We start from the raw sequence: 15,006 nt of genomic DNA, 5'->3' as shown, positions 1-15,006 counted from the left end.
GAAATAATTTTTAAAAATATGTTGAGGGCTGTTCTATTAAAACATACATTGGGCCTGGGGATGACAGTTTGCAATAAATATTTGCCAGGGTAGTTGGGTCTAAAATTGCTTCTGTCCGTGGTTGTTTATTCAGTAAAATCATTTTGATAAATGGCTGAAATAACTAACTGGGACTATGTACCTAAATGTGTAAGCCAGATGTCTTCTAAAAAGTAAATAACTAGGGACTGCTCCGGTGGCCTAGTGGTTAGAGCATCCACCTTGGATGCGGGAGGTCGTGGGTTCGATCCCCGGCCGAGTCATACCAGAGACTTACAAAAATGGTCCTTACAGCTGCCTCGCTTGGCGTTCAGCATTAAGAAGTTAGTGTTAGGACTGGTCGGCCTGGTGTCAGGATAATGTGACTGGGTGGGACATCATGCTACATGTCTGCGGCATGATGCCCCAGTGCTAGACATCACTATAAACTGCCACATTGCAGACATCATAGCGATATGACTGAAAAATTGTTAAAGCTACGTTAAAAATCAAAAATCACAAATCACAAATAACTAGGACTATGAACCTAAATGTGTAAGCCAAATGTGTTCTAAAAAATAACTAACTAGGACTATGTACCTAAATGTGTAAGCCAAATGTGTTCCTTAAAGTAAATAACGAGGACTATGTACCTAAATGTGTAAGCCAAATGTGTTCTAAAAAGTAAATAACAAGAACTATGTACCTAAATGTGTAAGCCAAATGTCTTCTAAAAAATAACTAACTAGGACTATGTACCTAAATGTGTAAGCCAAATGTCTTCTAAAAAGGTCTACATTAGAAAACCTGCAATCAAAGCTTTTGCATGCTTCATGTCCACATGAACATTCTACAGCTTGACAAGGGTATCTGTATCTATTGTTTTTGAATGGAAGTTTACAACTTGACAAGGGTATCTGTGTCTATTGTCTTTTAATGGATGTTTACAACTTGACATGGGTATCTGTGTCTATTGTTTTTTAATGGATGTGTACAACTTGACAAGGGTACCTGTGTCTTATTGTTTTTGAATGGATGTATACAAAAAACTTTCTAACTGGTCAGCTATAAGTAGGTTATGGCAAGCCTAGAACTTGATGTCAAACTAATTGCATGATTTCTGACCCATATGTGGCTATTGTGTTACTTCATTTACCTCAAGGAATGACAGGTGACCAGTCTATATTACAATGGAGTCTATTATAAACAAAGTTAAATTCAATGTAAAACTGTTGGAAAGGAACTCTGTATCAAATTTGGTCATAATTCTGCTTGTAACAAATTCATTGTAGTCTCACAAGAGTGGGGCATGGCTTATTTGGATGCTCTTGGATACAAGGAACAATGTGAAAAATGCTAAACAGAGACAGTGACTGCAATGGTGGTGCCTTTGATCCTCACAGTTTAAAGATTGCTTAATTTTTTTTGTAAGCTTTATAATTAAGAATGAGAAATGCCTATTTAAGGAGATGCCAGCCACTGTGTTATCTGCATGCTTTATCACTCCTGTATCATGAATTGGGCCCACACAGTTTTATTGGAATAAAATTTTGCACTGCAAGACATCTACTGTATTATTTCTTTTCTATAGTCTGAGCAGTTGCACCATTGTTGTAATGGTTGCCATTGTTGTAATGTTTGTCATTGTTGTAATAGTTGTCATTGTTGTAATAGTTGTCATTGTTGTAATAGTTGTCATTGTTGTAATAGTTGCTATTACTGTAATGGTTGCCATTGTAAATTTTGCCATTGTTGTAATAGTTGCTATTATTATAATGGTTGCCATTGTTGTAATAGTTGCTATTATTGTAATGGTTGCCATTGTTGTAATAGTTGCCATTGTTGTAATAGTTGTCATTGTTGTAATAGTTGCTATTACTCTAATGGTTGCCATTGTAAATTTTGCCATTGTTGTAATGGTTGCCAATGTTGTGATAGTTGTTATTATTGTAATGGTTGCCATTGTTGTAATGGTTGCCATTGTTGCAATGATTGCCATTGTTGTAATTCTTGCTATTATTATATTGGTTGCCATTGTTGTAATAGTTGCTATTATTATAATGGCTGCCATTGTTGTAATAGTTGCTATTATTGTAATGGTTGCCATTGTTGTAATAGTTGCTATTATTGTAATGGTTGCCATTGTTGTAATAGTTGCTATTATTATAATGGTTGCCATTGTTGTAATAGTTGCTATTATTATAATGGTTGACATTGTTGTAACAGTTGCTATTATTATAATGGTTGCCAATATTGTAATGCTTGCCATTGTTGTAATAGTTGCTATTATTGTAATGATTGCCATTGTTGTAATAGTTGCTATTATTGTAATGGTTGCCATTGTTGTAATAGTTGCTATTATTATAATGGTTGCCATTGTTGTAACAGTTGCTATTATTATAATGGTTGCCAATATTGTAATGCTTGCCATTGTTGTAATGATTGCCATTGTTGTAATAGTTGCTATTATTATAATGGTTGCCATTGTTGTAATAGTTGCTATTATTATAATGGTTGCCATTGTTGTAATAGTTGCTATTGTTGTAATGATTGCCATTGTTGTAATAGTTGCTATTATTATAATGGTTGCCATTGTTGTAATAGTTGCTGTTATTATAATGGTTGCCATTGTCGTAATAGTTGCTATTATTATAATGGTTGCCATTGTTGTAATAGTTGCTATTGTTGTAATGATTGCCATTGTTGTAATAGTTGCTATTATTATAATGGTTGCCATTGTTGTAATAGTTGCTGTTATTATAATGGTTGCCATTGTCGTAATAGTTGCTGTTACTGTAATAATTGCCATTGTTGTAATGATTGCCATTGCAAAGTATTAATCGTGGCAAATGTTCTGATAGGGTGTTACATGTTCTAAGACTTATTTAGCACAAAATCCTCTGAATCTCTTGCAGCTTGTGGATTTGCATGTTTTGTTGAGGGTTCCTGATGTATATTCTGTAGATTCTGTGATACTAAGCTGAAGCAGACCTTCTGGTAATTTGGATGGAAAATTCCTTTAATTCAGAAATCCCAACTCACTTAAAGCTTTGTTGATGTTGTTAATACGTATTTGAAACTATCACTCTTTTCTTCTCCAAAGTTTTGATGTACAGCACTAAGAATGTGGTCTTCATTGGTTAGGTAGAATACACCTTGAATGTTTTACTACAGACCTGTTTGTTCCAGATACTAACTCTATCTGCCACATGTGATTCCTTGTAACCAGTGTGTCAAGATCATTCTGTAGAGCAGGGCTGTGTTCCAGATACTAACTCTATCTTCCACATGTAATTCCTTGTAACCAGTGTGTCAAGATCATTTTGTAGAGCAGGGCTCTGTGTTCCAGATACTAACTCTATCTTCCACATGTAATTCCTTGTAACCAGTGTGTCAAGATCATTCTGTAGAGTAGGGCTGTGTGTTCCAGATACTAACTCTATCTTCCACATGTAATTCCTTGTAACCAGTGTGTCAAGATCATTCTGTAGAAGCAGGGCTGTGTGTTCCAGATACTAACTCTATCTGCCACATGTGATTCCTTGTAACCAGTGTGTCAAGATCATTCTGTAGAGCAGGGCTGTGTGTTCAGATACTAACTCTATCTGCCACATGTGATTCCTTGTAACCAGTGTGTCAAGATCATTCTGTAGAGCAGGGCTGTGTTCCAGATACTAACTCTATCTGCCACATGTAATTCCTTGTAACCAGTGTGTCAAGATCATTTTGTAGAGCAGGGCTGTGTGTTCCAGATACTAACTCTATCTTCCACATGTGATTCCTTGTAACCAGTGTGTCAAGATCATTCTGTAGAGTAGGGCTGTGCGTTCCAGATACTAACTCTATCTTCCACATGTAATTCCTTGTAACCAGTGTGTCAAGATCATTCTGTGGAGCAGGGCTGTGTGTTCCAGATACTAACTCTATCTTCCACATGTAATTCCTTGTAACCAGTGTGTCAAGATAATTCTGTGGAGCAGGGCTGTGTGTTCCAGATACTAACTCTATCTTCCACATGTATTCCTTGTAACCAGTGTGTCAAGATCTTTCTGTAGAGCAGGGCTGTGTGTTCCAGAAACTAACTGTATCTGCCACATGTAATTCCTTGTAACCAGTGTGTCAAGATCATTCTGTAGAGCAGGGCTGTGTGTTCCTGATACTAACTCTATCTGCCACATGTGATTCCTTGTAACCATTGTGTCAAGATCTTTCTGTAGAAGCAGGCTTATGTGTTCCAGATACTAACTCTATCTGCCACATGTGATTCCTTGTAACCAGCATGTCAAGATCTTTCTGTAGAAGCAGGTTTGTGTGTTCCAGATACTAACTGTATCTGCCACATGTGATTCCTTGTAACCAGTGTGTCAAGATCATTCTATAGAGCAGGACTGTGTGGTCTAAGATGCTAGATTTTACGGATCTCTCACATCTCACTTTTGTCAATATTGGTGGACTTTACAGATGTCTCACATCTCACTTCTGTCTGTGTTGGTTCTGGTTCAAGTCTTGGGTTGATCAGTGTGGATATGTGACAAAGCTTGATAATTGCTTTCCTTGGGTCAGTGGTTCTTAATGGATTCTTCTTCCATCAAATATACTTGCTTCAGTGTGTGACCTATTGGGTACTAGAAATGTTGTTAAACTCCAAAATTACAAATCATTCTATAGAAGCTAGCAGTCACTGTAGTTGTTGATTTACTGGTACACAGTGAGTAGTGAAGAGGAACACATGCATACATAACATGTCACTGGTATATGGAACATTAATGCATACAGTACATGTCACTAGAATATGGAACATTAATGCATACAAAACATGTCACTAGAATATGGAACATTAATGCATACAAAACATGTCACTAGAATGTGGAACATTAATGCATATAGTACACGTCACTAAGAGATAAAACACTGACGCATACAAAACATGTCACTCGAATATGGAACATTAATGCATACAAAACATGTCACTAGAATATGGAACATTAATGCATACAAAACATGTCACTAGAATATGGAACATTAATGCATACAGTACACGTCACTAAGAGATAAAACACTGATGCATACATTACACATCTCTAGCAGACGGAACACTGATGATTACAAAAACACACTGGTATCATTATCATTCACATTAAAAACAACAGATTTATATGCATTGAAAACTAAATTTAAGTACCATACTCTAATACTAGTAAAATAACTAAGTGTCCCATACTGTAATACTTGTAAATTAACTAAGTGCCCCATACTCTAATACTAGTAAAATAACTGTCCCATACTCTAATACTATTAAAATAACTAAGTGTCCCATACTCTAATACTAGTAAAATGACTAAGTGTCCCATAGTGTAATACTAGTAAATTGACTAAGTGTCCCATACTTTAATACTAGTAAATTAACTAAGTGTCCCATACTCTAATACTAGTAAAATAACTAAGTGTCCCATACTCTAATACTAGTAAAGTAACTAAGTGTCCCATACTCTAATACTAGTAAAATAACTGTCCCATACTCTAATTCTAGTAAAATATCTGTCCCATACTCTAATACCAGTAAAATAACTAAGTCTCCCATACTCTAATACTAGTAAAATAACTAAGTGTCCCATACTCTAATACCAGTAAAATAACTAAGTCTCCCATACTCTAATTCTAGTAAAATAACTAAGTGCCCCATACTCTAATACTAGTAAAATAACTGTCCCATACTCTAATACTAGTAAAATAACTGTCCCATACTCTAATACTAGTAAAATAACTAAGTGTCCCATACTCTAATACTAGTAAAATAACTAAGTGTCCCATAGTGTAATACTAGTAAATTGACTAAGCGTCCCATACTCTAATACTAGTAAAATAACTAAGTGTCCCATACTCTAATACTAGTAAAGTAACTAAGTGTCCCATACTCTAATACTAGTAAAATAACTGTCCCATACTCTAATTCTAGTAAAATATCTGTCCCATACTCTAATACCAGTAAAATAACTAAGTCTCCCATACTCTAATACTAGTAAAATAACTAAGTGTCCCATACTCTAATACTAGTAAAATAAATGTGTCCCATACTCTAATTCTAGTAAAATAACTGTCCCATACTCTGATACTAGTAAAATAACTAAGTGTCCCATACTCTAATACTAGTAAAATAACTAAGTGTCCCATACTCTAATACTAATAAAATAACTGTCCCATACTCTAATACTAGTAAAGTAACTGTCCCATACTGTAATACTAGTAAAATAACTAAGTGTCCCATACTCTAATGCTAGTAAAATAACTGTCTCCCATACTCTAATACTAGTAAAATAACTAAGTGTCCCATACTCTAATACTAGTAAAATAACTGTGTCCCTTACTCTAATACTAGTAAAATAACTGTGTCCCTTACTCTAATTCTAGCAAAATAACTGTCCCATACTCTAATACTAGTAAAGTAACTAAGTGTTCCATACTCTAATACTTAATACTAGTAAAATAACTAAGTGTCCCATACTCTAATACTAGTAAAGTAACTGTCCCATACTCTGATACTAGTAAAGTAACTGTCTCCCATACTCTAATACTAGTAAAATAACTAAGTGTCCCATACTGTAATACTAGTAAAATAGCTAAGTGTCCCATACTCTAATACTAGTAAAATAAGAAAGAAAGTTGACAATTCCCATGATATATTAGTAAATTAACTAAGTGTCCCAAAATTCTCCAGTATTGTGCTTAACAATATTGAGAAAACTGGGCTTGGTGTGATTTTATATATTTTTCTGTTCCAGGCTACACATCTCAGGTTTATGGAGTTCCAAGTAATTGTAAATTGAAAGATCTGCCTTTGTTAAAACATACACCTTACAAAGTGGAGGTTGTTCCAGCCCTTCCTGATATTCAGCTGACTTCTACCTTGCCAAAGTCTTCCAGTATTCCCTCATTTGGAAAAGACGCAAATGTTGTGACCACAGGATCAGCAGTTGTTTTCACTGGACAAAGGTGAAGAAAATTGATCGTTAGAGTAAATTAAATATGCTCATTTGTTATTATTTTCATCAGCATGTATTTTTGATGAGTGGTATAACATCATTATGTATTTTTGATGAGTGGTATAACATCATTATGTATTTTTGGTGAGTGGCATAACATCATTATGTATTTTTGATGAGTGGTATAACATCAGTATGTATTTTTGGTGAGTGGTGTAATGTTGTCTGGTGGTAACAGTGACTGCAGCATTATCATTTCCAACAAATGTTAAGAATGTCTATATCATTTGCTATGTTAAGGTGACATTCTTTAAATATCAAGGAATTAGTTTGTCCCAAATATTTACCTTCTTTAACATAATCATTTTTTTTCACTAGAAACCATAACCCCTGTAAAAACCCGAAAATGTTTGGTCTCAAATTTCCATTATGCACTAAACATAACCCCTATACATCCATTAAATTTGTATTTTAGGTGTTAAAGTCCATAAACTGTTATTATTCATAGTCCAGAAAAAGCCTATGGTCATATAATACGTATGACACACACTGGACCAGGTTATTTACTTTTAAAAAATGCTGGAATAGTCCAACATTATGGTCAGCAATGTAAAAGTGTTGTGTCAATGTTTATGATGGATACAGAGGTTATACTAATTACACTGATAAAGAAATGTCTGAAGCGCATACCAGGCAAAAAGAATACTTGACACATGCACTGATACAGAAATGTCTGAAGGGCATACCAGGCAAAAAGAGCACTTGACACATGCACTGACACATATGTCTGAAGGGCATACCAGGCAAAAAGAATGCTTGACACATGCACTGATACAGAAATGTCTGAAGGGCATACCAGGCAAAAAGAGCACTTGACACATGCACTGACACATATGTCTGAAGGGCATACCAGGCAAAAAGAATGCTTGACACATGCACTGACACAGATATGTCTGAAGGGTAGACCAGGGAAAAATAATACTTGACACATGTACTGACACAGAAATGTCTGAAGGGCATACCAGGCAAAAAGAATGCTTGACACATGCACTGACACAGAAATGTCTGAAGGGCATACCAGGCAAAAAGAATGCTTGACACATGCACTGACACAGAAATGTCTGAAGGGCATACCAGGCAAAAGGAATACTTGACACATGCACTGACACAGAAATGTCTGAAGGGCATACCAGGCAAAAAGAATGCATGACACATGCACTGACACAGAAATGTCTGAAGGGCATACCAGGCAAAAAGAATGCTTGACACATGCACTGACACAGAAATGTCTGAAGGGCATACCAGGCAAAAGGAATACTTGACACATGCACTGACACAGAAATGTCTGAAGGGCATACCAGGCAAAAAGAATGCTTGACACATGCACTGACACAGAAATGTCTGAAGGGTAGACCAGGCTAAAAGAATACTTGACACATGTACTGACACAGATATGTCTGAAGGGTAGACCAGGCAAAAATAATACTTGACACATGCACTGACAAATATGTCTGAAGGGCACACCAAGCAACAGTAATACTTGACACATGCACTGACACAGAAATGTCTGAAGGGCACACCTAGCAAAAAGAATGCTTGACACATGTACTAACACAGAAATGTCTAAAGGGTAGACCAGGCAAAAAGAATACTTGACACTTGTACTGACACAGATATGTCGGAAGGGCACACCAAGCAACAGTAATACTTGACACATGCACTGACACAGAAATGTCGGAAGGGCACATCTAGCAAAAAGAATGCTTGACACATGTACTAACACAGAAATGTCTAAAGGGAACACCAAACAACAATAATACTTAACACATGCACTGACACAGAAATGTCTGAAGGGTAGACCAGGCAAAAAGAATACTTGACACATGCATAGTCTGAGTTTCCTCTGACTCTTGTCACCCCATTTTTGATATTTGGATATTTATGTTGGGAAATAGGGTCAGAGTCCATTTGGTTATTTATGTTGGGAAATAGGGTCAGAGTCCATTTGGATATTTATGTTGGGAAATAGGGTCAGAGTCCATTCCCTATTGAAAAGTTAAAATACTATAAGTCTTAAGGTTTATTGTCATAAAATTATCGTCATGCCAGTCTCTCCTACTTCATCATTATGGTCAGCAACGTAAAAGTGTTGTGTCAGTGTTTATGATGGATACAGAGTTTATACTAATTAACATGTGAGACATTGAATTCGACAAAAGCCATCCCACATTGATTTTGATGGAAATCCAGACCTGTTACAGACCCTTACAGATTGTTATGGAAAATTCCACTAGCATCCAGACCTGTTACAGACCCTTACAGATTGTTATGGAAAATTCCACTAACATACAGACCTGTTACAGACCCTTACAGATTGTTATGGAAAATTCCACTAACATCCAGAACTTTTACAGACCCTTACAGATTCTCCATATCTTGTACAGATGTAACCCAAATATTGCTGACTACAGATTATTGAGACAAGACTAGTGAGAATGGATGAATCAGCAAATAACTAAATGTCTTAGTGTTTCTTTCCATTTCTAATTTTTGTACAAAAAGAATATTTGATCAGTGCTAAAGAGGTACTTATTCAATGGTTCTGGTGCAAACCAGTAGAACATTGCAGACATCGAAGTAATCAATCGGCAGTTATTCATCAAGATGGCAGAAAAGAAAATTAGAAGAATTTAAAACGTCGAGTGCTAGTCAAAAGTGTTTAAAGATTTATACAGATATTTGACATTATAAAACAGTCTAAAATAGGAGTTCACAATGTTCACTGGTGTTTGTGAATCAGATTTTTCTTTTGCACATCTTGATAGAAGTGACGAAAGAAGGAATGTTGAATGCAAATCCCACTGGGAATGGGGTGAAATAAAAGCCACAAATCCCACTGGGAATGGGGTGAAATTAAAGCCACAAATGCCACTGGGAATGGGGTGAAATTAAAGCCACAAATGCCACTGGGAATGGGGTGAAATTAAAGCCACAAATCCCACTGTATCTTCATTTTGTAAAACACTGTGTCAGACAGTGAGGAAATAAGTATTATCCATGCTGGAGTTATGATGAATGAGCTTTCAGCTAATTTAAATTTGCCATTGAAAACAGCGGATTCATTTAGCCAGGATTTTTGAAACAAATGTTTCTGGACAGCACAATTACAACAGGGAAGGTAAACTATATAGGAATATAGGTAAAACAGGTAGAGTGATACTGTTTTTAAGAAAAGGTGTTTATTTATTTTGTCATTTTGGAGCTTATATTATTGTTGAACTGTTAGCTTGATAGCTATACTACTGACAGCTGTTGAAAACTGGACAGATTGCAGTATGGGGAAAGTAATAAAAGGGGAAGGATTAATATCAGTATGGGGGCAGTAATGAAAGGGGAAAGGTTAATGTCAGTATGGGGGCAGTAATAAAGAGAAAGGATTAATATCAGTATCGGGGCAGTAATGAAAGGGGAAAGGTTAATGTCAGTAATGGGCAGTAATGAAAGGGGAAAGGTTCATGTCAGTAGTGTGCAGTAATAAAAGAGAAAGGGTTAATATCAGTATGGGGGCAGCAATGAAAGGGGAAAGCTTAATGTCAGTATGGGGGCAATAATGAAATGGGAAAGGTTAATGTCAGTATGAGGGTTGTAATGAAAGGGGAAAGGTTAATGTCAGTATGAGGGCAATAATGAAAGGGGAAAGGTTAATGTCAGTAGTGTGCAGTAATAAAAGAGAAAGGGTTAATATCAGTATGGGGGCAGTAATGAAAGGGGAAAGCTTAATGTCAGTATGGGGGCAATAATGAAATGGGAAAGGTTAATGTCAGTATGAGGGTTGTAATGAAAGGGGAAAGGTTAATGTCAGTATGAGGGCAATAATGAAAGGGGAAAGGTTAATGTCAGTATGAGGGCAGTAATGAAAGGGGAAAGGTTCATGTCAGTAATGGGCAGTAATGAAAGGGGAAAGGTTAATGTCAGTATGAGGGCAGTAATGAAAGGGGAAATATTAATGTCAGTATGGGGGCAGTAATGAAAGGGGAAAGGTTAATGTCAGTATGAGGGCAGTAATGAAAGGGGAAAGGTTCATGTCAGTATGGGGGCAATAATGAAAGGAGAAAGGTTCATGTCAGTATGAGGGCAGTAATGAAAGGGGAAAGGTTCATGTCAGTATGGGGGCAATAATGAAAGGAGAAAGGTTCATGTCAGTAGTGTGCAGTAATGAAAGGGGAAAGGTTAATGTCAGTATGAGGGCAATAATGAAAGGGGAAAGGTTCATGTCAGTATGAGGGCAATAGTGAATGGGGAAAGGGTCATGTCAGTTGTGTGCAGTAATGAAAGGGGAAAGGTTCATGTCAGTATGGGAGCAGTAATGAATGGGGAAAGGTTCATGTCAGTATGGGGGCAATACTGAAAGGATAATGTCAGTAATGGGCAGAAATGAAAAGGGAAAGGTTAATGTCAGCATGGGGGCTGTAATAAAAGGGGAAGGGTTAATTTCACTATGGGGCAGTATTAAACGGTAACGGAAAGGCAGTTGTGGTGTGTGAAAATATTTAAGAACCATTGTGATAAGAAATATAATGCTCTCATTTTAGCCTTGAAAGCCAGATTATCTTGCGGAATGAGGGACGTCTGTCAGTGGAAACAGTTAGTGTCAGTATAGAGGGAAGCAATGACTGTAGAGGTAAGTTTAAACAATGTTAGAGTCAGTATAGAGGAAAGCAATGACTGTAGGGGTGAGATTAAACAGTGTTTGTGTCAGTATAGAGAGAAGCAGTGACTGTAGGGGTGAGTTTAAACAATGTTAGAGTCAGTATAGAGGAAAGCAATGACTGTAGGGGTGAGATTAAACAGTGTGTCAGTATAGAGGGAAGCAGTGACTGTAGGGGTGAGTTTAAACAATGTTAGAGACAGTATAGAAGGAAGCAGTGACTGTAGTGGTAAGTTTAAACCATGTTAGAGTCAGTATAGAAGGAAGCAATAACTGTAGGGGTAAGTTTAAACCATGTTAGAGACAGTATAGAAGGAAGCAGTGACTGTAGTGGTAAGTTTAAACCATGTTAGAGACAGTATAGAAGGAAGCAATAACTGTAGGGGTAAGTTTAAACAGCATTAGTATCAGTATTGAAGGAAGCAATAACTGTAGGGGTAAGTTTAAACAGCATTAGTATCAGTATTGAAGGAAGCAGTGACTGTAGTGTGAGCTAAACAGCATTAGTGTCAAGGGAAGCACTGACTGTAGGGGTGAGTTTAAACCATATTACCATCAGTATAGAAGAAAGGAATGACTGTACATTAATGCAGGAATAATGTTATCGGGTAGAAATACTTTGATGAACAATAAAGTATATATTTATATGTTAATTACAATTTTTCTTCCCAATTGTTTTTTTTTTCATTTTGTTGAAAGGTTCAAGGTCACCTGAGAGGTTGATGTATTCAACTTTAGTGGGTTTTTTTTCTTTAACAAGCTATATGTAGATATGAAAGGTCCAATATATAGATATGAAAGGTCTAATATATAGATATGAAAGGTCCATTATATAGATATGAACGGTCTAATATATAGATATGAAAGGTCGCATATATAGATATGAACAGTCTCATATATAGATCTAAAAGGTTTAATATATAGATATGAAAGGTCTAATATATAGATATGAAAGGTCCAATATATAGACATGAAAGGTCTAATAGATATGGAAGGTCTCATATATAGATATGAAAGGTCTAATATATAGATATGAACAGTCTCTTATATAGATCTGAAAGGTCTAATATATAGATATGAAAGGTCTAATATATAGATATGAAAGGTCTAATATATAGATATGAAAGGTCGCATATATAGATATGAACAGTCTCATATATAGATCTAAAAGGTTTAATATATAGATATGAAAGGTCTAATATATAGATCTGAAAGGTCTAATATATAGATATGAAAGGTCTAATATATAGATATGAAAGATCTAATATATAGATATGAAAGATCTAATATATAGATATGAAAGATCTAATATATAGATATGATAGGTCTAATATATAGATATGAAAGATCTAATATATAGATATGAAAGGTCTAATATATAGATATGTAAGGTCTAATATATAAATATGATAGGTCTAATATATAAATATGAAAGGTCTAATATAAAGATATGAAAGATCTAATATATAGATATGAAAGGTCTAATATATAGATATGAAAGGTCTAATATATAGATATGAAAGGTCTAATATATAGATATGATAGGTCTAATATATAAATATGAAAGGTCTAATATATAGATATGAAAGATCTAATATATAGATATGAAAGGTCTAATAAATAGATATGAAAGATCTAATATATAGATATGAAAGATCTAATATATAGATATGATAGGTCTAATATATAGATATGAAAGGTCTAATATATAGATATGAAAGGTCTTATATATAGATATGAAAGGTCTAATATATAAATATGAAAGACCTAATATATAGATATGAAAGGTCTCATATATAGATAGGAAAGGTCTAATAAATAGATATGAAAGTCTAATGTATAGATATGAAAGGTCTCATATATAGATAGGAAAGGTCTAATAGATACGTAATAAAGTCATAATATATTCATATCAAAGTCCCAATATACAGATATTAAAGACCCAATAAATAGATATTACAGTCCCAATATATAGATCTTAAAATCCCAATAAATAGATATTAAAATCCCAATATATAGATCTTAAAATCCCAATAAATAGATATTAAAATCCCAATAAATAGATATTAAATATTAAAATCCCAATAAATAGATATTAAAAATTAAAATCCCAATAAATAGATATTAAATATTAAAATCCCAATAAATAGATATTAAAGTCCCAATATAGAGATATTAAATATAAAAATCCCAATAAATAGATATTAAATATTAAAATCCCAATAAATAGATATTAAATATTAAAATCCCAATAAGTAGATATTAAAGCCCCAATATAGAGATATTAAATATTAAAATCCCAATAAATAGATATTAAAGCCCCAATATAGAGATATTAAATATTAAAATCCCAATAAATAGATATTAAAGCCCCAATATAGAGATATTAAATATTAAAATCCCAATAAATAGATATTAAATATTAAAATCCCAATAAATAGATATTAAATATTAAAATCCCAATAAATAGATATTAAATATTAAAATCCCAATAAATAGATATTAAATATTAAAATCCCAATAAATAGATATTAAATATTTAAGTCCCAATAAATAGATATTAAATATTAAAATCCCACTAAATAGATATTAAATATTAAAATCCCAATAAATAGGTATTAAATATTTAAATCCATGATATATAGTCTTAATACAATCATTAACATCATGATGTTTTTGATGTGAATATTAAAGTCCCAATAGTCATTAACATCATGATATTTTAACATGATTAAAGTCCCAATAGTCATTAACATCATGATATTTTAACATGATTAAAGCCCCAGTACAGTCATTAACATCATTATATTTTGACATGAGAAATTAGTAAACATATAAAATTCATATAAAATCTTCTTTCAATTTCATATAAAATTCATCTAAGATGTTATGTCTCAATTTCATATAAAATGTATGCAAGATGTTATGTCCATATTTCATGTAAATTTATGTAAGATGTTTTATGTCAATTTTATATAAAATTCATGTAAGATGTTATGTCTATTTCATATAAAATTCATATAAAATGTTATCTGTCTATTTCATATAAAATTCATCTTAGCTGTTATGTGTCTATTTCATGTAAATTTATGTGAGATGTTATGTGTCTATTTCATGTAAATTTATGTAAGATGTTCTGTGTCAATTTTATATAAAATTCATGTAAGATGTTATATGTCTATTTCATATAAAATTCATGTGAGATGTTCTGTGTCTATTTCATATAAAATTCATGTGAGATGTTCTTTGTCTATTTCATATAAAATTCATGTGAGATGTTCTATGTTAATTTCATGTAAA

General features: G+C 33.9%; 1 protein-coding gene across 1 annotated transcript in view; it reads left to right on the top strand.

The window, feature by feature from the left end:
• The window catches only part of LOC149791122 (trafficking protein particle complex subunit 9-like), a 225,865-nt gene that overhangs the window by 160,738 nt on the left and 50,121 nt on the right, over nt 1–15,006 (top strand). Inside the window, exons 14-15 of the mRNA XM_089973044.1 lie at nt 6,798–7,008; nt 11,591–11,679. Of these exons, the coding sequence (XP_089829170.1) occupies nt 6,798–7,008; nt 11,591–11,679 (300 nt within the window). The remainder of the gene's footprint in view (nt 1–6,797; nt 7,009–11,590; nt 11,680–15,006) is intronic.

Source organism: Sinohyriopsis cumingii, chromosome 10 (assembly GCF_028554795.1).
Source record: "Sinohyriopsis cumingii isolate HCF-2022 chromosome 10, ASM2855479v2, whole genome shotgun sequence".
In the NCBI taxonomy this organism is placed as follows: domain Eukaryota; kingdom Metazoa; phylum Mollusca; class Bivalvia; order Unionida; family Unionidae; genus Sinohyriopsis; species Sinohyriopsis cumingii.
This window is presented reverse-complemented; position numbering and strand designations above follow the sequence as displayed.